The sequence below is a fragment of the Vidua chalybeata genome, chromosome 8 (assembly GCF_026979565.1).
Source record: "Vidua chalybeata isolate OUT-0048 chromosome 8, bVidCha1 merged haplotype, whole genome shotgun sequence".
NCBI lineage: Eukaryota > Metazoa > Chordata > Aves > Passeriformes > Viduidae > Vidua > Vidua chalybeata.
The window spans coordinates 21,662,855-21,686,916 of record NC_071537.1 but is presented as its reverse complement, the minus strand read 5'-3'; the positions used below and the strand labels follow the sequence as shown (position 1 = coordinate 21,686,916).

Genomic DNA, 24,062 nt, shown 5'->3' with positions numbered 1-24,062 from the left:
TGCAATCATGCTCTGGCTCCAGCCTGAATATGCTGCCAAAACCCTCCTACCCTTTCTAGAATGCAGTCTAAGAGAGAAGGTACTTGCAGGCATAGCAAATATGCCTACTGACTACAGCACTGGGAGCAATCCTGAACTCCCATGAAATCTGGCCAACTGGACTGACCTTACAGATTTAGGGAGCAGTGGGGTTTGTATCCAAGCCCATATTATACTCAGTTTTTAATCTCTAGGTAGCCTTCACCTCACTTAGCACAAGTAGTAGGAGAAATCTACCAAAATGTTTAAATGCGCAGGTAGCCACAGCACACTGCAAGCACATGTCCAATAAATCTGCTAATCAAAGTTTTCTGTTCCATACATATCACAGAGTTAAGTAAACTGAAAATGAAAATGGCTCAAAGAAAAGCTGATGGCTCCATTCTATCCAGCTGGAAGATTATAACTCTTCTGACCTCCTCATGAAAGTTTTTCATCTTATCTTAGATATCTGAAAATTGGCTTCCTTATCTAAAGGAAACAACCTGATGTCCAGCACAATGATATAGTAAAACACCTGGTACTGCCAGCAAAGGTAAGCTATTATTGATTAACAGCTTGGGAGTGGGAGGAATTTCAGAAACACATTCAAGTATATTAGCAATTCAGTCAACCAATTCTCTTGGAGCTTTAAGAAACTTGACGTTCCCAGAGATATCCAAATGGGGCATCTCTTCGAGTCGAGAGTCAACACAACACTGGAAGCTTGCACGCTTAGTGTGTTTCATTGAATAGAGTAACCCCAGTTCCCCTCTCCCTTATGCTGCAGTTGTAGAGAAGAATCACTAGATGGAGCCGCACCGTCACAAACCTGATTTATGGCCGCTGCAAGAATTGTTGCCTCCTACAGCTGTTTGGCCTAAAACTGACAGGTTGCAGCACCTGCTGATAACTCATCTTCTGAAAGACGGGATGAAATGCTCTCATTTACAAACGCAAAATGTACACAGAGAAAGTGACGAAATACTGAATGAAAAAAAGCCACCAAGAAACCAACAACACTCACAGCTTTCAAAATCAAATACATTTTAGAAGTGAAATGGAAGTTATTTTATCTGCCAAGACAGATCATATGTCTTACTTTGTTCTGCAAATCAGAAACCACAGCAGAATCCCTAGTGAGTGGCATGATCTGTTGCTACAAAAGAAATACAAGAGCTCTGGGGCCAAGTCTTTGTAAATAAGCTCTAACACACTAAAAATGCAGTGATAGGCAAACACATTTCCCATAAATACCGTGGTGATATACTTAATCTCACACTTAAGATATACTTTTAAAAGCATATTTTTCTTCTAACTGCACTGGCATTTGTTTTGCTAGCACAGGGAAATAGTTGAAATGTTTTCATCCAAACCTACCAACACACGATTCATCTGGCTTTCTGGAGATAGACTATGTGCCAAAAGGGAATTTTTACCTGCTTTCATCCCACATGTTGAGGCCAAATTGCAACCCAATCCATTCCTATGTATTCCTAGTCTGTGTGCAATGGCACTAATTTCATTACCCGGAGAATTGCAAAATGATAGATCCCCATATTTTGCTTATGTTTTCCAAAACCTAGATATTACCAATACTTACAAAATGAAAACTGAATTCCCAGCCCATCTCCAAAAGGCACAGAAGCACAAAAAAGTTTAGGCTGACATAAAAAAGATTATACAATCATTTGACGACTTATAAACCAACTCCTTCAGCAGCAGATCCAGCCAGGGAGGAGATCTCTCAACAAGGCTGTTAAGCAGTGGCAAGGGCACTGCTCCACCTGACCTGGAAGGTACTGCAGAAAGGGGCTGAAACAGCAGTGGAGGAAACCAGGCCCCATTCCCTCTCTCCTGGAGAATCCTCCTTGACTCCTTTCGCCTGGAAACTCACAGGTCACAAGACTGAAATTCCAAAAATCTTACATGCTTTTTGACAAGTAATTGCTCACACCTGAGCTGCAAAGAAACTTGCGTTCTAGGGGAAGGAGAGAGCTCACTTCCCGGGCTAGTTGGAGTACCAAGCCTCTTATGAGCATATTTCTGTGAAAAGCTCTTCCATGAGAGCCCATTACGAGCTCACGCGACACTTGGGTGTGTTTTAAAACGAAGACTGCAGCGAAGCTGTACCGGAACCAGCCTCTGAGGAGGTGGTGGCACAAATCCCGGGCGCTGTCTTTGTCACTTTACGCACCACAGCCGAGTATGTCACCGAGAGGAAGGCGCAGCCTCCCGCGGGTGACCCACCCTCTCGCCACCCCAGCCGAGTCCAGTATCCAGCACGCCGGGAAGGGGGACCCCCCGAGGCACCAAGACGAAGCGAAGCGCTGCTCCGCCCTCCCGGGCAGGCGGAGCGCTCCGCACGGCGCCGCACCGCCCAGCACCGCGCGTAACCGGGCGGCGCCGCTGCCCTCGCTCCCGGCTCCGGAATGCCGCTTCTCAGCGTGCCCAAGGAAGTGGCCGTCGGGACGGCGATGCTGGGGGTCGCCTTTGCCACGGGTATGCTTGCAGGTAAGCAGCGCCCCCCAAGCCCCGCCACGTATACGAGACGTGAAGGCTCTGCCTTCCTCGTGTCCCCACCGGGGACGGGACGGGAACCGCAGCGCCCGGCAGGTCCCTCCCAGGGCGGGCAGGAGTCCCGGGTGCAATCCAGCGGCCGTCGGGGGAGCAGACCCCTTGGGGCTGCCCTGCGGGCAGAGAGTTATTTTGCTGAGCTGCTGTAGTAAATACAACGATGTTCTTAGAGCCCAAGCCGCTCCCGGTAATCCAGCTAGCGCGGTGTGGGGCCGGGCCAAGGTCCAGCGAAAGCGAGGACACGCTCCCCGCCCGGTCCCCTGCCTGCATTTGTTTGGCCAGCCCGGAAAGGCCGGGGTGCGGTCCTTGCGCACAGCATTGTTCTGGTAGCAGTTTCGCTTTCTTTCCCCGGGGGCACAGGAAGAAGGAACCCACGATCCAGGAGGGGAAGGAGACTGGCGTTGGGTTTGTAACGCGGGCACTTAGTTAATCTTTGATTTAAGGCAAGTTGTTGAAATCATCTACATCTTGGTATGATCCTCTGTAAAACAAAACCATTAGCAGAAAATAAACCCCTCGAAATAAAAGTGTTCTGTCATAGCAAACTACCAGGAGATGTGGAAATGAATTTGTTGTTATTTCTTCAAAATAGTTAATCCATTTGGTAAAAGAAACATTGGGTATGAAAGCTGCAATCAGTTCTGTATTTGAGTAGAACATGTACTAAAACTTCAGCTTTTGGTGCATACTTTGCATACTGGTTTCATGCTAAACAAGGCATTTTGCAATACCACATTTCCCCTGGCTGGAGGGCAGGACAGTGTCATGAGGAGAGCACAGGGCCTGAGAAGACACATCAGCTGATGAGCCTAAAACCCAGCAGCCTCTATTCATCTGCAAAAGAAGGGCCACAGACTAAGAAAATTGTTCACCTCATTCATGTATCTCTCTTTAAACTTGCCCTTTGAGTTTTGATGGAGTTACTTGCGCTGTAAGATTATGGCAGTTTGTAACCATCACGTTGGCCACTGAACAACACAGTACTGAAGCCTTTCCTTTTCAGCCTTTGGAGGCCTGGACTGGACATTTTAGAGGCTAAAAAGGAGAAGAGAAAAAAAAATTATAATCCACCTGGTTATGTTGCATTGTCCATTTTCATGGCTGTTTTAGAGCGGAGAACTTTTTAACCTTTAGTAATATTTCAATGTTTATTTAAAACGACAATAACTGAAAAGTATAAAAGTTCTTATTACTTATTTTTTGGTAGGTAAACGATACCCTTCTTTAGTTTTTGGGACCCCAAGTGGTACGATTGGGAAAAACAGTCCTCTCCGGCAATACATACTGGATCACTCTTTGCGGGAACATCCCATTCTAAAGAAGCTGCGTCTGGTCAGTATCACCCACACCTCGTCCTGAACTCCTGGGCTCCTGGACACACTTCCTTCCTCTGTCTTATCTGCCTATACATTACAGGGGTTTATTTAACTGGTAATACCCAGACTCTTCTGTGTTCAGGGCTACCTACATGACTATTTAATAGTATTGGCATACATTTTAGACATGTTTTTCTATCCTCGGCTCTCAAGGCCATGTGTTAGGGCTGCACTTGATTTGGACTTGAACAAATTACTTCTGTTCACTTTGGTTGGCATATAAGGAACCTGTAGCTCAGAGAAGTGATGTCTTCCATCAGGCTCCAGTGTCAGAGATGAGACCAGACATCCTGACTCAGGTTTGAGTCATTTTGAGTGAGACAAACTGTTCTTGTATAAAAGAAATAAAATGCTGTCTGCTGGAACAGGTTGGTTGGAATGATCCGTAGCAGAAGAAAGGAAATAGAAAGATAATACTTTTCCCTTCAATTGTCATGGCACAGCCCTGCTTCTCCCATTGCCCATTCCTCAGTGCCAAGAGCCCTTCCACCCTGGGATGGGCACAGCTTCTCCAGGTTTGCACTGTGTAGCCAGGACTACATGAACCTAGCAGTTCATTAAAGCATTCTACACATCTTAGAGGAAGTGCATCTGTTTGTGCAAATTCACAGAAATAAAGGACTTTCACAGTAAAAGTTCCTCTCTGATTCTTCATTAGTTACAAATATTGCTGCATTTGCCACAGCCATGGTAATTTTGGAGCATATTACTGCTTTGAATAGCCACTGTTTATGACACAGATAAAATCCTTCTTATTTGTAGTTAAATTCAAGCCAATTTCTGGCTCAAAGGTGGAGCACAAAGCAATCTAAAATGAGAAGACAGAGGTGTCTGTTTTTCCTGGAGTTTCACTGGGATTTTTTTCTTTAGTATATTGGTTTGGTAGATTTGGTTTTTGTTTGATACAATACGGGGTTTCTTTTTTCCCCTTTCTTAGCTCACTGCTGATCATCCCTCGGGCAGAATGATGGTGTCCTGTGAGCAGGCTCAGCTTATGGCAAATTTGGTCAAACTCATTAAAGCCAAGAAAGTTATTGAAATAGGTAAGAGTGACACTTTGTTCTAAAATAAAACGCTTGACTATCATTCTCCAAATACAGCCATGTTTAATGTAAAATATCCAGATACAGGAAAGCACTGCATATCTGTCAACAAACAGGTGGGCAAACTACAACATGAAAAGGAGTGTCTGATTTGCACTTGGTTACCACTTTGTCTAACTGTGCATTCAGTAGTTCTGGCATCAGCATGGATAGCTCATCAATTCTGAGGCAATCTGGAAAACTGAGCTAAATAGATCTCTTGAGTCTTCAACAGTTGCAGGACAGGGTGTATTCTGTCCTTCCTGTATCACTTTCGTGCTAGAAGAACATATTTTGCTGCACAAGCCCTGTATCAAATCCACTTTGCTTGACACACCTATTATTACTAGGATGTCTTAAAAGACAGACTGATGCTGAGCAGCCAGGTATGGCTTCCCACCATCTTCATTCTTGGCCTGGCTGTTAAAATTCCCTGGTATTTGCTGGTCATCCAGTCTCTCTGGGTTACATGTTCAAGACCAGACTCTGCCTTGTCTGTCCATGAGCCTTTTGGGAAAAGCTAACATTGAAGTTTGCTAAAAGATTGATTAAAAAAAAAAGTAAAAATTCTTCTCAACCTACCATTACATTAAAATGGAAGGAAAATTACTGTCTGTTAACAAATTTCTATCCTTGATTCCTTTGGGGATTTTACTCCTAAAGAGTCCTGTAGCCCTTTTTCCATGATACAGTAACTGTTGATGTCTCTTATGATTTTGCTAGGTGTTTTCACAGGTTATAATGCCTTGAATATGGCACTTGTCCTGCCAGATAATGGCCAAGTTATTGCCTGTGATATAAATGAGGACTATGCCAAACTTGGAAAGCCACTGTGGAAGGAGGTAAGCAGCATCTCCTGTACACAATGGGGACAGCTGCCTTTATGTGTGAAGAGATTTTGTTATTTTAGACTTACACATTCATACAGAAATATTCTTACCATTAAAGGAGGCTGATAGAGTTCAGTTTGAGAAGAAAAATAAGTGGTGTTTGGAACCTAGAAATAATAGGAGAACTATTTGAACCCTGCGTAAAGCCTACTAACAGGTTATTTCTTGACTACTTTAATCAACGCTGTTCTTTTTCATCGTAGGCAGGAGTAGAGCATAAAATTGACCTGCGGATTAAGCCAGCAATTCAAATGCTTGGTAAGTAAGCTGAAATTGCAGATTGTTTCCCCTTCCCTAGAAACAGAAGAGGGATACATTAGTGATGAAATTTAAGACCAAATATGGTTGTGAATGTGATCCCTTTTGCTAATAGGGAGGCAGCTTCTCTTATATTAAAAAGTAAAAATCTTTAGGAGTTCACAGTTTTCCTGCCTACTAGTAGAGGGGAAGAAAATACTTGTCCTGTGTTGTGGGCCATACTGGTCACACACCTGTCTTGTCCATCACTTTGCTTAATTTATCAAGTACTATTGTCAGCTGCTTCTGGAAAGCTGATTAAAACAGATTAATCAGACAAAGCCAAATTTCTCTTATCTGTTGTCCATTCTAAGCAAGTATTCCTTTGTTAAGAGAGGAAGAGTTCCCTGACAGGGCTGAGGTGCAGAAAAAAATTCAGAAGCCAACATATAACTTAGGCTGAATTGTGTTCAGAGAAGTTTGAATTTAGGATGTACCAAAAGCAGGCAAGGCCATTAGGGAGGCAGTGACTTCTCTAATTCAAGGAAAGAGAAAATATTGGGCAGAGGAAGTACTAGTAAATGTTCTGAAAATGCAAGACATTTTCTAGGATTGTTGGATGTAGAAGTTTTCCAGCAAAGGTGTTTGGTGGATCCACAGATCCACTGATAACCTTGTATTACTACCAAATCCATCTTTTCTAAAGAGGCAAATGTAAGCTGTTTGCTGGTATGCACACTCCTGAAGTCTATCAAAGCAGTGCTTCAGACAAAAAGATATTCTGCTGACAGAGGCTAAGGGCAGGTTAGAGGGGTGGCAGAGGACCTTAGGAGACAGAAATCACCTCCTCTGAAACTGGCAATTTGAAATTCTCAGTCAAGAAATCTGTTTAGGAGAACTTAAAACTGAATTCTACTTGCCTTGGCCCAGAGAGGGACTACTTACAGCAGTTTTTTGCTGTAAATATCTCTGACAGGGTTTGTCATGACCTGTGTCATGGCACTTGATCTACAAGGAGAGATTAGCATTTAGAACCTGTTTATAAAGTGAGAAAAATTCTGATCCACTCAAGAAAATAGTTCTCAGCTGAAAAAAAGCTGAAGGTGTAGAGTATGTCCAGTTTCAAAGTGCTTGACTTGTTTTTGCTGCACCTTTCAGCAGTCCCAGATGTATCCTTCAGGTTTGGAGCTACTCCACAAACTCCTAAGCATGCAGAACTCAGTAACTGCGTGTTTTATGGCATACATAATGTCTAGATTGGTTTCTGTGGGATAAGCTTTTCTAGTAATTACCTGTGGAGGAATAGGCTGCCTGGTCAAGGCAGCAGAAAACATTTAATGAGAGCTTTGACACAAATGGATTACTTGCTCCTACACAGCACTAACCAGGGTATAACAACTCACTGTGTTGCTCATCTAGATGAACTGTTGGCCAATGGAGAAGCGGAAACCTTTGACTTTGCTTTCATTGATGCCGATAAAGAAAGCTACAATGAGTACTATGAAAAATGCTTGCGCCTCATAAAGAAAGGAGGAATAATAGCTATTGATAATGTAAGTACTGCAGTTCTGGTGGTAATGCACAGGCAGTTACACATAACACAAACAAAAAGAAAATTCAACATAAACTCTTCAAGTAAGCTGTATAAAACACTAATAGAAAACAGAATTTTTTTTGTTATTCATTACAGAGAATGCTCTGTATTATTCTGGTTTGTCTTGTAATGCATTTATACTATGTACTTACACAAGATCAAAAGTAGCACTTGTAATCAGTAACTATTAATAAGTTATCAATTAACTACTTTTACAAGAAACAAAGGATATTAAACATCAGGCGGATTTGGGGTTATGGTGGCAGCTAAATAGGGACTCTTAAAAAACCTATATTTAAAGACATATTTTTTGACTTTGGCTTCAAATCTACAGTAGAAGTACAATTAGCAAGTTCTGTGGACTCTCAATCCCACTTACTTATGAGAGTTCCATGTCAGAGACCATTAGACGTCTGAAATACAACAGATAATATCAATCTCTAAAAAATATACAGGAACTTTTCCAAAGCTTCCTTTGTGGTCCAAGGACCATATTGGAACAAAGGAGGTGCATCATATTTCTTTTTTCAATAGGTCTTTTGGAATGGAAAGGTGTTAAAACCAAGAAAGGATGACTTGGCAGCACAGAGTATCCACCGCCTCAATGAAAAGCTTCTCAGAGATGCACGTGTCAATCTCAGCATGCTCCCAGTGGGAGATGGAGTCACATTAGCATTCAAGTTGTAACTCGAGGAGGTCCAGCAGATGAAAAATAGCAATCAAATCACCAGGAAAATGCAGGTGGAACAGTATCAAAAATCTAATTTAAGCTAGATCTCACTGGATAGCATAGCCTGGGAAAGTAGACTTCAGAAGTAGCTGAGAAGAGAGATTTATTATGAGATCTACTATGGTTTCTTACTTTAATTGTAATAAAGGAAATAAACTTACCTGAAATTGTCCTTGTAAGGCAGTGGTTGAAAAAATCCCCCTCTATAGATTGTCCAGGTGACTCAATATAACAAAGTAATTTTTTGTCCTAGAAGAGCCTCTTGAGCAGCGGAATAATCAGTCAGTACCATCAAAAGGAAAAGAAGTGCAGTTTACTAATGTTTATAGCCATAATAGAAAAATGGATTTTTAATGAAATGACATCAAGGAGATTGCTGTCCTTCTCAGACTAAAAATATTGCCTTTCCTTATCTTTGAAGGGTACTACAGAACAAGCCTCAAAAAGACATCATCTGAAAAAAAAAAACTTATTTTTAAAAGCTTGCCAAAGGACAAAAAGTATTTGCAAACCTTTGTGCACAAGGACTGGATTCCTTTAACCTAGGTAACAGTGCAAATAGATTTTTTTTTAAGTCAGAATGAGGAAAAGCAAATGGGCAAGAAGTAAACCAAAACAATTCTCCCTCTTTCCTGTGTCACTCCCCCTTCCCCCCTCAAAGAAGCAACTTGCTAGATGCTTGTTTCCTAGAAAGTTGCAAGCACAGAGTATTGGTGGGAAGCCTGTGGAAGGATTATGATTGTATGAGGATGCAATACATCTGTGAACTGGCTTCAAACTGTTACTGCAAACAGAGATTCCCTTCCCTAGGCAGCACGTAACAAAATTTCAGCCTGCAATTCTTTATTACAGATAAAAATTGATTAAATAAGGAACTGAAAGTAGGATTTTACAGGCAAAAGCTTCACTGGTAACTGTTTTGGAGGACAAAGATTCCAAGTCTCAGAATGTTTAAAACTGTCTACTTGGCTCATATTTTTGAAATTTCAGGTGGGTGGCTTGGGTTCTGGTAAGGGGCAGAAATTCAGAGCATGGCTCTTGCCAGTCTCAGACACTTGCCGTAGCATACTGCGGTGGATAGAATGAAGGAAGGAAGCCTGATGGCTTCAAAGTAGGGTTATGACTGAAGAGATCTCAATTCTATTTCTGTCACTTCCACTTAAAACCCTGATTCAGCAAAGCATATCAGGATCTGCTTAAGTACTTTACTGAATTGAGGATTGACTGCAAAATCCATGTCTGGGAGAAGGCCAGGACAAGGTGTATGTTGCCCCTAAATGAGACTCTAAATAGGGCATGAAGTTTGCCCAGTTTCTTTTTCTGAGTACAGATTTACTCTCCGAGCTTCAAACCTCTGCACTCCTCAAATTTCTTCTCTGCATAAAAGAAATGACACCTTACTAAATTCTTAGTGGCTATAACAGCTCTCAGATGGAGTGGCTAAAGGAGTGTACAGGAACATTACAAATTTGCATGCAGAGCTTCTGGCCATGTTCTACTTTACAGTTTTACTTTGTCAGTAGATACCAAAAGAAGCCTAAGGGTTAAAAACACAAAATGGGACACTTTAACAGCAGGGGCATCTTCTCAAGTTTTCCTGCTTTCAGAGGCTAGAGGCTGATAAACATGAGCAAGCTAGAAGCTGTTAAGAATACATACCCTGCCCTAAAAGTACCATGCTGGCCTTTCCCAAACATGGAGAAGTCATTGGAAGATAATCACAGACTCTGCAACTGTTTTACTACTATTTTCCAGGTAGCAAGAACCCTCCCAGTGAAACTGAGCCAAAAATGGACAAGCATCATGAGTATTTTTTGCAAGAAACTAGAATTTAGCAACATTCAAAACCAGATACAAGCACTCATAGTTGAGTAATTAAAAAATAAATATTATTTCTGTGGTGGGAACTAGCAAAGTCCCCATTACCTATGCTAGAGGAAGACCTATCAAGTGCCTGAGGCTAAAGCCATGTGCAGCAGCCAGCTATCATTTTGCTTCTGCTTTGGGCTCTATTCCATTTTAAATATGCAGATCATAATGTGAGTATTTCATCAAACCTGTCTCCATCCTGATCACCTAATTACCATTAGAAAGAATAGCAATGTGTCCCTAAACTATAGATTGATGAGCCATCTGTAAGTGGAAACAAAGAGCAGAAGGAAGCTTAATTGAATCAAATATTTAGAATACATTACTCTATCTTGTAGTTACTCAGAAACTGCCCTTCTTTTCAGGCTTCTGTCCTGCACATCTGGAATTCATCACTGCTAACTGCATTTGATCCTTCAACCTTACTATGAAATGACTGCTGGTAATATATAATCATGGTAATCATGGTTTAATTCAAGTGGTGAATCAGCTATGGGGAATTTGTGGGGCAATGGGAATTTAGACTTCCATTAGCTGATGAGAATGGGCCACCCAATAACGCAATGCCAAGTCTTTGTCTCTCTCTAATAGAGACACTGTGTATGGAAGCTCGTGGGTCTGCTCACCCCTCTCAGGTAATACAGCTGCCTGAGCTACTACTCGCACTGTAGAGGCTCAGGATTTTCTGCCCCTGGAGAGGAGCTGAGCCAGGGGCACAGCTGTTGCCCAAACCCTCCCAGCCCAGCTGTCCCTGCAACACCATCTCTTCTGCTTGCAAGGGAGGATCCCAGAGGGGCCAACACAGGTAACCAACATACAGCTGGGACTTGCTCAGAAGCAAATGGGGCTGAAGGATGGGTCATTAAACAGAAACTAATTACAACAACAATGAAAAAAAGAATTTCCCTTAGTGTGGTAACTCCCAGAAGCCACCATGAGAGTTAAAGCATGTAATCCTAGCTGCTGGTTAGGTATCTAAGTCCTTGCTCCAAAGATATCACATTCAAAATATTATGGTATGATATTTATGTGGGTGACAGGGAAAGGAACTGAAGACTTTTTAAGAGTAGGCTTTGCATCTCTACTAGCTAATTAAATGAACAGGACTGAGACAATGCTCAGAAATCTAGAGAAAAGGCTGCCCCCCAAAAAAAAAAAAAAGCTCATTGTCCAAGGGTAGACACAGGGCTCAAGGCTCGGTTCTGCATTTTCAATGCTACAGCTTTTAATCCTGCTGGGACAGTGGGGGACGAAGCAGGGAGTATCCTCAGTCTCTCATGTTACTAAAGAAAGCAGTGGCCTAAAGAAAAAACTGTGCTACTGAGTGTAACATAACTTTCAGGCATTTATTGAACCTCTGACACCACTGTCAGTCCTTCTTTTAACAAACTCAAGTGTTTTTAATCCATTTGAATTCAGTTATGTTGCACACTGACGGCACTTTCTGTGAATTGCTGCTCATAGAAGACAATTAGCAAACTTGTGACAAAGCCTTTAGGATACAGAAAAAGGAACATGAATATAAACTTCATCCTAACTCCTTCCTTTGAGGCATGAGCAGTTGCCAGAAACGTTTGCAGCTCAGGTCTCAGGGATATGCCATATCTCAAGCACTGCAATCTTGATACTGGAGTAGCAACAGCAGCAAGAGCCATAACTGGCTTGTTTTTGGTGATGTAGTAGCACAGAGTTGGCTGCATCCCTGCTTATGTTCTGTTTATCACTTGAAGAAATTGATCCTAAATGGTCACAGTGGGAGTAAAAAAGCTAAGAGATCAGTACTGTTTTAAGAGATTTTTTTTCCTTGTGTGCTGAGTTGGGCTGGAGAAGAGTTCATTTTTTTCATAGCAGCTATGTTTTGGGTTTGTGCTGGAAACAGTGTTGATGTTCCCCTCATTCCACTGCATCAAGGATGCATTAAAAATTGGGAGGAGGGAGAACCAGGCAAGCTGACCCAAACTGATGGAAGGATACCACATGGCATCATGCTCAGCATATAAAATGGGGAGAAGAAGGAGGGAGACATTCAGAGTAATGGTGTTTGTCTTCCCAAGTTCTGTGATGGAGCCCTGCTTTCCTAGGGATGGCTTTCCTGCCTGCAAGTGGGAAGGGGTAAATTAATTCCTTATTTTTACAGCTTCTGCTTTGTCTATTAAATTGTCCTTATCTCAGCTTACAAGTCTTCTCACTTTTACCCTTCCAATTCTCTCCCCCACTACACCCAAGGTAGTGAGGAAGCAGCTGTGTAGGGCTTAGTTTCTAGCTGGGGTTAAACCACAACACCCTACGAACTGAGTTTAATACAGCTTGGTTTTATCCATCCCATCTACTGAAAGTGCACAGGTCTCCCCCTTTGTGGCACCACCCGTGCGCTACCTTGAGGAAGGTGACCATGCTGAGTGGTTCCATCCCTTCTTCCAAAGAACAGCCAGATCAACACAGTAGAATAACCTGAAGTACCCCATGCACAAACAATCTGGGCCCATTTCTGCGTGGTTTGCAGCACATTTGATTTTGATGCTCATTCCATTTTAATGGGAGAGGCAGCACTATTATGGCCTTCCCAGAATGAAAATGTGGAAATCACAAATACAACAAGTAGCATCTTTCAGGATGGGATTGCTGATGACATCCCAAACAAGTACTGAGTGAGAGAATGACAAAGCTGATTTTTCCCTCTGTGCACACCTAAGAGCTGCAAATTAGCATTTCTTGCCACAGTGAGCACTGAAGTTTCTTCAGAGAAGTTTAAAGAAATTATTATGTTTCCTAACTCATCACCTGCTCTGCTCTCTGGTCTGCTAAGCCTTTTCCCAGGGCTGTGGCATTTCTCTGCTGCTGCATATTGTGCCAGTGATCTGCCCTAGATGAAGAGGCTCTGCATTACCTCTGCATAATTCTAATCACACAAAATTGGCCTCATGCATTTGCACTACTCATGGTTTCTAAGTCACCTGTTTTATAATAATTTCTAAAGCAATGTTTTGAAAAAGGAAATGAACAAACATAAAATCTGCAAAAGAGGGAAATTAATGTGGGATTTCAGACAAGTTATTTATCTTCCTTTTTGGCTCAGTGCAATACTGTAGGGATAAGCACATAACTAGCTGCTTTAATATTTACTCTGATTATAAGAAAAATAAACATTGATGATAAGTCACTTCTTTCCAGGATTAGATTTCGTATTTTAGAGACTGCTTTAAATTAATGCAGAAGCAAACATTATCTTTTCTTCTTATTCATATATTTCCCTAATGAGTTCCAAGCAAATTGTGCCTACTTATACTTTATGATTTTAAATAATTAAAACATTTTATGGAGGCAACTAAAATTCTCCCCAGAGTTAGCAGAAAGATTATTGATTGAACAGATCTCAGGCTACAAGGAAAAAATTATTATTTAGTTTAAAGGCTCATAATTTTATTCCTATTCACCTACTAAAAAACCAAGAGACTGTGCATTTTTCCAGCAACCTTTTGAGTTATGCCGGGGTAGGGACTTGGGTTATGTTGGTGAGATGAAAGTAGTAACTTTTTGACATCATGAAATTAGATTCAGAAGATAGTTAATGAGAAAGTGTTATTGCTGCTGTCACAAGTAAATGCAATACCTAAATACTGCACACCCACACAACACCACGGCATTCATTACCCCAGAAAAAGCCTTTCTGTACATTCACAACACCAAGAATTTTAATCAAATCTACAAATATAAAACATCAGCAGAAGAAATCCACTCTCAGAGAGGACTGGTTCACAAGATACCCAGGCTGTCATGTCATGTAGCATGTCCAGAGAAGTCCATAGGGTTATGGCCCAGATGTCACTGTCCTGTAGTACAACACCCAGCAACAGAAAAGGGGGATTCTTACAGCATGAAAATAAAAACAAACAAGCCACAACAACAAAAAAAAAGAACCAACTCTAAAAGAGACAAATCCATTTTAAAACAGGTGCAGAAAAGCCTTCACAAGAAGGTAAATGCATGCCTGCAATTTCAAATAGGAATAACAGCTGCAGATAAAATTTAAGCTTCTTTTTAAGGAACCTCATGCTTGTTCATGATGTCACCTTGTATCTTTTGTTGCGTGTGGGTTTTAGAAAGCAACATTAGGAGATTACATGTAAAGGTAAGCAAAGCACGTAACTCCTTGAACTAGCAAAAATAAACCAAAACCAACCAAACAAAAGAAGGCAACCAACCAACCAGAAAACACCAAACCACCTATAATACTTAGCTTGAAAATGCTGATTTTGAGCATTATTTTTACCCTGCATTCCATGTCTGACCCTTTTTCTTGTAACAGCGAAATTCACACAGGCTGTGGCTCACAGCTCTCAATGTTTACTTCATAAGGTATGTATTTTTCTATCTGCCTGCCAGAAGTCAATGTTGCTGATATCTGCTACAAATCAAAACCTAGAAAGCCGAGGAGCAGGAACAGCTGCAATGAGCAGAACTGGAAAGCTTTGTCAGACAACAACGGACACCCTTGGATTCAAGCAGGGCTGTAAAGACTGCATGGGGTCAGGGAGGGAGGGGGCAATGAAATCTCTCTGCTGTTCTGTGTGGAGGGACACCTGTCTCCACCTCTGCCAGTGTTTGGCTCCACAGAGGTGAGAAAGGGTCCCTCAGGTGCCTTCACCAGCTTCCACCCAGCTACCAGTGTCTCCTCAGCTTCCTGGGCACATCAACAGAGTTTTGGCACATCATTTCCAGTGTCACCTTCAGCATCCTCCATCCATCTAAATGTCAGCTGCATAAAATGCTCTCCCAAGACACTTAATCCATCTTTTCTATATAGTGTAATTAGTGGGGTCATTCCAAAGCAGAAAGCCACAGTTAATGGTGCAACTACTATGCCATCATGCATTATATCAAAGAGATTAACACAACCAGAAAGAAAAAGCAGAGCCCTCCATGGTTTCCTTTAAGCAGCAGAGCTAGATTATGTTCCAGTGAGCCTCAAAGACATCCCCAGTGAAGAGGAGCATTAATTCACTATCAAAGTATAATTACAAAATAACACACACTAGGTCAAACTCCTGACAAAATGATTCCTGTACAAAAATCTGGAGTTTCTCCACAGACGTTTAGAGCCAGCTTCTATATCACCACCTCTGGGTCTTCCCACAATTCTTGTGGATTTTAGGCACAGTCATTTCTTGGGAGCTATTCCCACCAACAGGCAGTAAGCAGTCCCTCTCCTCAGGTCAGGAAGACCATCAAGACCCCATGAGGCATCCTGCAGAACACCTGTGCCACAGTACCAAAGCTGAGCTCCCTTGGCCCTATCAAGGACTGCTGCATGGGATCAGACCATCTTCACAGTTCTGAGACTGATCCGAGATACTACTGAAGACTAACTCAAGGAAGCAAAGGCACAGACACATTTAATTAACACCCACAGACCCAGCACTTAAATTCCTTCTGTCATTACAGAAGGTGTCTCAGGTACCATGAAGCCCCTCTCGCGCCCCTCTCTCATGCAGCTTTGGTTACTTTGATGGCTGCTACCAAGTTTTCCTTTCTTGATTTTCAGTGTTATCACTCACCATATATTCAGTCACCCTTTAGCTTAAGCTCAAGTTCAAGTGTATATTTAAACTTCCAGACATGGACTATGGTACACTCTTAATGAATACTTTAGACACGCAGATAGGCACTGTCTGCCTGATGACCTTAGGAACCATTTATGGTAAACTCTACATAAACTACACTAAAGCTACATGATTAAGGCCGCAATGTTAAGCACTGACTATGTTGCAAAAGACTAATCAAACTTGCACAAGCAATCAATTTTGACAGCCCCTACTACATGCAAGCATTATATAGATTTTAATTTTGTGATCAACCATTTCTGCATTCAACCTTTGATGCGATCCTTCCTGACCTTATTGGGTTTCATATTACTTTTTTTGCCTTCAGGCTAATAAACTGAGAACCTATAAACAGGAAAATAGTTGGCTTTTGGCAGTCTGTGCCAATGGAAGATTCCTAGATCTCAAAAGGGCCAAGCAGCTGTGTGCTGTGGTCACAATTCTCTAGCAAAAGAAGTAGACAAAATCAGGAAATCATCAGCACAAGTTACAACTGCCTTTTCTGTGTTTAAGTATCTTAACTTTCTGCTTTGGGTTTATCTTACTTCATAAAAGAAAACTGGAATATGACAGCTACAGCAAAACAGAGTCATTTCAGCTAACTCCCTGTACTTTTTCTCCTAGGGATTAAAGGCTGTAAGTCAAAAGAAAGAAAAACTGAGAACAACAGGTTTTCCCCAGTTATCCTGTAAAGTATTAAACTTAGAGCCTTTCTTCTTCTGGAAAGTCCACATTTTGAATGCTTTTCTGCTCCTCAGCTGTTCTCACCCTTGCTGCTGTGCAGGCCGAGGTCTTTGTGCCTGTAACCCTGCTCTCAGGTACCCACCAGCTGCTGTGCAGCTCAGCTCATGAGCCAAGGCAAGCCTGTACCCATTCCCGCCCAAGGACAGCACAGCCACACTGCAGTGTGGCCACCGGGTGCCCCCAGCCCCACCAGACCAGGCACGTGTGACACACCAAGTTTTTAATTCCGGAAATCCCGGACAGAAACACGACGGCAATCTCATTTCATCAACAAGAAACACAATCAGATTAACACAAAAGGTTTGTAAGGCAGTGGGTTCACGTATTCTATGAGCCCTGCTCTCTCTGCTCACCAGTGGCTTATGCTTTGCCAAACCCAGAGAGGAGCCAAGGACAACCCCCTCACATGCACTCCTCTGGCACTGGGGTGTGCCATGAGTTAGGAGGAGCTGTGCCCAGGAGAAGCTGCGACTAATGACTCTGCTGGGACTCCGTGTACATCTCTGCTACAGCTGCCCACACAGAAAATGAAATGTTAGGAAATGGGACTCCAAGCCAGATTGTTTTGAAAAAGAGAAGGTGTTTTAGTTAGGTTGTGCTGTCTTGGCAGAGCGGCTATCAAAACAGCTACGTCAGTGCTCACCCATGAGCTCACCTTATCATGGGCATGATAAAGTTAAACCAGGGGAGCTTCAAGCTATTTAAGTTAACTGCAAACAATTTCAACGCAAGCTCACATACTTTAAATGCAGAGAGGACCTGTGCTACAAAGCATTAAAACTCACCTTGAAAGCCTACCAGTCTTGCACCAGGACTCACTGCTGTAGCAAATTTCCTAAGGTACTTCAAAAGAGTAATACAAAAATAAAATATTTTCTCAAACACAGTGGAAGAAGATCAGCCTTCTAAGACTGCAATATTAGCCTACATCTACAGTAAATTACAGCACCATGAAGAACTATTTGTGAATTGCAGTTCTCTTAAAAACATTTCATAAAACATTGATTCCTGAAACACAGACGCACACTCACACTGACCTAGTGTCATCTCTCTCAGGGCAAAGGCTGCTGCTGACAGCACAGAAGGCCACCACCTCTGCTTGCTACATCCAAGGAATGTTCTGTTCAGCCCAACAAATGAACCTCCCAGCTATGACAGCAAGAGCTACTACACACTCCATCACAATGGGCAGGCTTCTATCAGGGCTAAGGGACACACAGTGTGTGGATACCAGCCTGGTCAGGGAGAGAGAAATGGCAGTCATTTCTCACAGTGACTTGTGAGAATTTTTAGAGAGTTGTAGGAATGTGATTACTTGTTAGTCTAAGCAATCTGCAGGTGGTGTTTTTCCACCTTGCTTTTCTGTTCCTCTCAAGGATACTGTATGAGAAAGATGTTTTTATTAATTAACCAATCAAATAGAATGTATCGGATCAGTCTATTTAAGCTGAAGTTTCCTTTCCATAAAGGCCTTTTCTTCCTCTTTGCGCTGCATCCTTGTCTGTTCTTGTGTCATTCTTGGCGCAAGGGTGACAAGAGTGCACCCCATCACCAAGAGAAAACAAAAATACTGCCTACCCTGCTCCCCAAAGCACATGCTGACAATTAGAGAAATGAAAATAGGTGTCAGTTTGGCCTGGGCCCAGGCTCAGCCCCAGGGCAGCTGGCAATACACCCATTTCTCTGACTCCCCAGGAGCTGAGGGGTTCAACCACTTCTGCCCCATGGCACCAGCAGCTCAAACAGTAAAGTCTGGTGCTTCATGACAGCACCATAGAATCACCAAATCAATTAAATTAGAAAAGACATCTGAGATCATTGAGTCTAACCTGTGACCAAACACCCCTGTGTCAAGATCATGGCACTGAGTGCCATGTCCAGCCTTTTCTTAAACACCTCCTAGGACAGACCCTCCCTGGGCAGTCCATTCCAATATTTAATCACCTTTTCTGTGAAGAAATTTCTCCTAATGTCTAAGCTAAACCTCCCCTAGTGCAGCTTGAGGCTATGTTCTCTCGTCCTCTCACCAGCTGCCTAGGAGAAGAGGCTGACCCCATTCTGGTTACACCCTCCTTCCAGGTAGTTGTAAATAGTGATAAGGTCACCTCTGAGCCTCCTTTTCTCCAGGCTAAACAGCCCCAGCTCCCTCAGCTGCTCCTCATAGGACTTACAGACCTTTCAGCAGCTCTGCTGCCCTTCTCTGGACATGCTCCAGCACCTCAATGTTCTTCCTGAACTGAGGGGTCCAGAACAGGATTTAGTGCTCAAGGTGTGGCCTCACTCATGAGTGCCCAAAGGTGTGGCAGCCACTCTCTGGCCACAGAGAGCAACAGGCACAATTTTCCCAGTCCTGGAGAAGGCTGTGAGAAGAGCAGAGAAAAGAATGCTAAACAATTCTTATCTTCACTTGCTACACCTGTTGTTGTGAACATGTGATATGTGTTATGGAGATTTGTTTACCAAAGGACGATTTCTTAATTGGCCAATGGTGATGGTGTTTTGGATTCAAGGACCAATTAGGTAAACCCGTTTGTGACTGTCTGTAAGGGTGATGAGTTTATTAATAAGTATAGTGTAGTATAATAAAGTGATTGATCAGCCTTCTGGAATCATGGAGTCAATGCTATTATTACCTGGCAGGGACGTCATGCTACGACACAAAGGGACAGTCATGTCCCTAATTCTGCTGATCACAGTTTCTTATACAAGCCAGGATGCCCACCTGGGCACACTGCTGGCCACATCCACATGGGACAAGCCCTTAGCAGACTTGCTGGGCTCTCTTCCCTGTTCCCATGCTCCAGTGGGTTGATTGACACTTAAATTACAATTAATTACAATTAAGCAAATTGCAATTAATAAATTACCATTAATTGTGAGGGGGGAAGAGTTTGTGAGCAAGCCACACTATAGCAGTGGGAGGTCCCTGGGCTGCGGCCATTAACCCGCACTTCTAACATGTCCTGTGGCCATCACACTGCCTGGTGCCACCAGACATGGGAATATCACCAGTCAGCAAGGTTTTGAATCCTTCCCCTTTGCCTGCTGGGGTTTGGCAGCTGGTGTGCCCTGTCCTCCTGCCAGGAAGTGTTTCTTATAGCCAAGGGTGGCCAGAACATGTCTTTGGAAATCAAGGTATCTCAAGCCATTTGGGGATTTCTTCTAGAAAAGTACAGTCACGTCAGGAACTGAGCAGCAGTCGGGAAGACAACTTTTTGCGTTAATTAATTCCGTTTAGAGGGGAGTGGAGGCTCCCAGGAGTCAGCTGCCGCAGGCCATGAGAACAGCGCTGGCTGCTCCCCCAGCGCCGACGGGCGCTGCCCAGGGCTCAGTCGCAGGGACAGAGCACCCCGAGTGCCGGCGTACGCGGGGCGTTTCCTCCTCTAATTCTATTTCTTTGTCTCAGAATGAGCTCGGGCTCGCTGCCGCCATCATGTCCCGCTGCCTCCCTCGGTCGGTGGGTTGGGGACGGTGCCCGCAGGAGCGGCTCCTCCTGAGGGCGCAACGGCGGCGTGAGGGGGCACCGGCGGCCGCCAGGTGGCGCCCGCAGACCGCGGCGGACTCGGGGCGGGCGCTCGGCGCCCCCGATGGCGGCAGCGGCCCCGGCCGGCTCGGGCCGGCGGAGCCCTCACGGCCAGAGCCGGGGCTCGCACTGCACTGGCTCACGAGGAACGGTACGCTGGCAACAACGCTCGCTCGGAAGCTGCCGGGAAAACATCCCGGTCTGTGCAGAAGAACTCACACACATCCTCCCCACGCCGCAGCCAAACCTCAACCACGGGTTGAAATTTAGCATTTCTTAAATGAAGGAGCCACGTGGGGTACTAAAGAATAAATTTAAAAGTGTGTTTTTAATAATGCCACCACAGAGCTCTAAGAATCCGAGGGCAGAGCTCACTGGCTCCTTGTGCGCACCCACCTCAGCTCATGCCGGCTCTCGGGTAACTCAGGCTGAAGCGATGAAGCACAGCGAGAGATAAGAGACATTTCTGTAATAGCCATTTAGTGTTTTAATGTTCATAGGAACACAGGCAAAGTAAACAAACAAAAAGTGAGTTTTAAGAATGCCAAACTCTTAAAACAGCATCATTGCTTCAGCATTAGGATCTTCTCGCATGGTTCCAGGACAAAGGATATTCCATGAAAAACCCACAAACCCTGGAAACATTTCTGATATGTGCACTACTGTTAACCAGCAAGTGTACTGTAAGTACTGCCATGGTACTGGGCTCAGCAAAAAATTCTTTTAAAAAGAACTGAAGTAAAGGTCAAATATTTGGAGCTGAAACAGTCCAGGCTTACCATCTTTAAAGGTCTGCCAGCACTTTTCCCAACACCAGCATGGGTGTAGATATGAACCAAATCTCAGTATGTAACACCTCACATTTTGTTTAATAGCATTTTTATAAGTTTTAATTACATATTCTCAGAAATTGCTTTGCAAAAAAAAAAAAATTTAAATTCCTCTTTTTACGTGAGCATTTGTATCAAACTTGCAGCTGAAGTGAAAGATGCTGCACATAATGCTCAGAAAAATCCAGCTGTTTATTGCTTCCCATTTGACCCAGCAGCATGTGGAAAGAAGGACCTAAAGCACAACTAAAAGGCCCAGAAACAATAATGAGAAATGAAATACCACTAAATACAATGAATGCACACTACACTAATGGATATAATCTATGTTTTTATTACTATTCCAGATTGGGAACAGAAACATTCCACTGCAAAGGGAAACTGACAAACACAATAAAACCAATTACAATAAACCTAACCTTTTCACGCCATGTAACAACCCAACCAGCTTTTTCTTTGGGTTTCCCTTCCTGCCAGGAAGCATTTCTACCTGCCATTAAGACACTGCTGTTACAGGTGTAAGCCAGTTTTATCATTACTGCCTCGCCTTGCTTCTATCTTTGCTCACTGGTTTGATAAGGAAACAAGGACCTTTGGTAGTCGGGCTGAATCATCCGTGCATGAGCCGTCTCCTTTGCCCGGTTCTACTTCCCCTAGGAGAGCAGCCACCATGAATTAAATGTGTTTGTGCCTGGCCGACGGCCCGTCACAGCAATGAGCCAAACACAGAACAGGACATTAGAGGGCAGCAGGCACCCTCACTGCTGCTTTATCCAGCGCCAAGAGAAAAGGTAAAAACCCTGTCCCGACGCTTGGGGACGAAAGGTTTCCCTGCCCATTCCAAAATAGTTCAACGTTTCCTGCTTTTGAACTGCAGTGTGCAAGAGGCAGATTTAGGAATATACCACACCCAGTTGAACCACGTGAAGAGTTCAAGGTTAAATGAACCAACCTGGAGAATTTCTACAGCACAGGAAGAGCATAAACAATCAGGACACTCAGACAGTAACTCGTGAAATCCAGGGCATCATAATCTCATGTGAAAGGATTTTTATTTATGAAAGCGTGATTAAGTCTCCTTGCAATGTACACAGACACCCCCTACTCCAGCTATACCAGGCAGGAATGCAATGCTACAATTCACACAAACAAGATGCAGAAGAATGCTCTGGTCATTGGTTATCTCAGCTGGTGGGGGGGTTTTATTCAGAACACCTGAGGAAAGGCTGTCTGGCACTGAAAGTTATCATTAAGGCTTTTAACATATTTTAATAAAATGGAGCTATATAAACCATCAACATCCCTTACCACAAAACTCCAATTACACCACAAGCTTCTCTAACATTTGAAAAGTATGTTTGAAAGCCACTTTTATTAAGCCTTGAGAGATATTAAGAAAAAGACACTGAACTTCTTTTTCATGTTCAAAGTAGTGATTTATGACAGAGTATTTTAGAAAAACTCACATTTTCACAGTTCTCTTAACTACTGCAGAGCCCTTTTTACTTCTCCAGTTGCCTATCAGCACTATAACAAATACAACTACTTAAGGTTTAACGGCTGAGGACTAGTGAAGTCATGCACATTTACAAAGAGTAAAATTAATAGGTTCAAGTTTTCCATTACTAATTTTTAAGTTTTAAGAGAAACTCAGCAATATATACTTTTATTTCACTTACCCATTTTGTGACTTCAGGAAAAAAATATCTAAAGGAGCAGGTAGTGAAGAAAAAGGCTATAATGTTTGCTTCTAAAATAAAATATAAAAAAAAAAAAAAATCCCAAAACCCACAAACCACTACCACCAAAAACAAAAGTCAATTACAGCCCCCTGAAAAGCTGAGAAACATCAGTGTCACTGGTAGGATAGAAACAAGGCATCATTCATAACCAAAAGACACAATTCATTATTTGTCTGGGTGCTGCAGCTGGACAATGCCTTCAGGCACACATTTCAGGCAGGGTTTTTTTTTGGATCTGGTAGGTTGTTTTGGTTTGTTTTGGGTATTTTTTTAGTGGTTTGTTTTGGTTTATTAAGCTTTCCTTTTCTTTTTGTGGTTTTTCTATCAGAAGCCCAGTCTTTGTGAGGCACCAAAGATGCTTATACTAAAAACACATACAAAAATGCAACGTGTGGCTGCATGGTTTCTAGCTTTTAAGTGGTCTAGCACATAAAACCACCTCAAACTAAAAACACGCACAACATGCAATGACAGCAACAAATTGCACCTTACATGCTTCTTCCACCCTAAATGGTGGAAATGCAACTCAGACAAGGGCATTTAATGACAACAGCAGTAAAGGTACCCACAGCACAATGCTTTACTATCATGTAAGAAAACTAGTCAAACACATCAGTAAGCCTGCTCAAGAGCCTGAGCTGGAGGCTTAAGCTCCGCTCTGTGTTCTGCAAAGAAGGTGGCTCAGCTACTCTACAGCTAAAGCCTAAACACAGGCAGCTCATAACAGAGTGCTTCACGTGAGAATTTCAGTCTGAGGGCAACAATGCAGGGTGGAACAAGACCTCGAGCAAGTCACTGATATTTTATGGGCATTAATTTTAATTCAGTATCAACTGGTAATATTTTCAAACCAGAGAGAGCTTCCTCATCATAAGCCAGCCACCTGCACTATGAAGGGAGCTGCTGTGAACCACTAAATGGTTCAAGACACCCTTCTCAGCTATGAGAGTGTCTTAAGAAGTAGGCTCCAGGCTTTCCTCCAAGCTCAGTAAATTCCAACTCTTAAATATAAGCAGTGCACCTACAGATTTTTAACATATTCCATATTAAAAGCATTCACAGCTAGTTCGACCTTCAGTGATGTTAGGTCCGCAGACTAAATCTCTCTCATACTTCTGTTCTCTCTTATTGCTATCATGAAAAATCATGAGCATTTTCCCATTATTCTGCAAGTTTCTGGACTTAAAATGGGTATCTGCCAAGATTTATTAGTTAAAGGGAAAGCAAGATCAGATGCATTTTCCTCCATG

The 24,062-nt window shown here is 42.8% G+C and overlaps 1 protein-coding gene and 1 long non-coding RNA gene across 4 annotated transcripts; one reads left to right on the top strand and one right to left on the bottom strand.

The window, feature by feature from the left end:
• Positions 1–2,327: 2,327 nt before the first annotated feature.
• COMTD1 (catechol-O-methyltransferase domain containing 1) lies at positions 2,328–8,673 on the top strand. Its single transcript, XM_053949258.1, has 7 exons — positions 2,328–2,532; positions 3,803–3,927; positions 4,909–5,014; positions 5,777–5,895; positions 6,147–6,201; positions 7,600–7,733; positions 8,309–8,673. Exons 1-7 carry the CDS (start codon positions 2,451–2,453, stop codon positions 8,459–8,461), a joined length of 774 nt encoding a protein of 257 aa, XP_053805233.1. The 5' UTR covers positions 2,328–2,450; the 3' UTR covers positions 8,462–8,673.
• LOC128791532 (uncharacterized) lies at positions 2,997–17,840 on the bottom strand. 3 transcript variants are annotated; one of them, XR_008432068.1, is made up of 6 exons: positions 17,755–17,840; positions 17,503–17,560; positions 8,666–8,765; positions 5,994–6,050; positions 3,468–3,630; positions 2,997–3,076 (listed from the first exon to the last, which is right to left on the bottom strand). It is a non-coding gene; the product is annotated as an uncharacterized LOC128791532 (long non-coding RNA). The 3 variants fall into 3 exon arrangements; XR_008432066.1 differs by lacking the exon at positions 5,994–6,050; XR_008432067.1 differs by lacking the exons at positions 5,994–6,050; positions 8,666–8,765.
• Between the last annotated feature and the right edge of the window lie 6,222 nt (positions 17,841–24,062).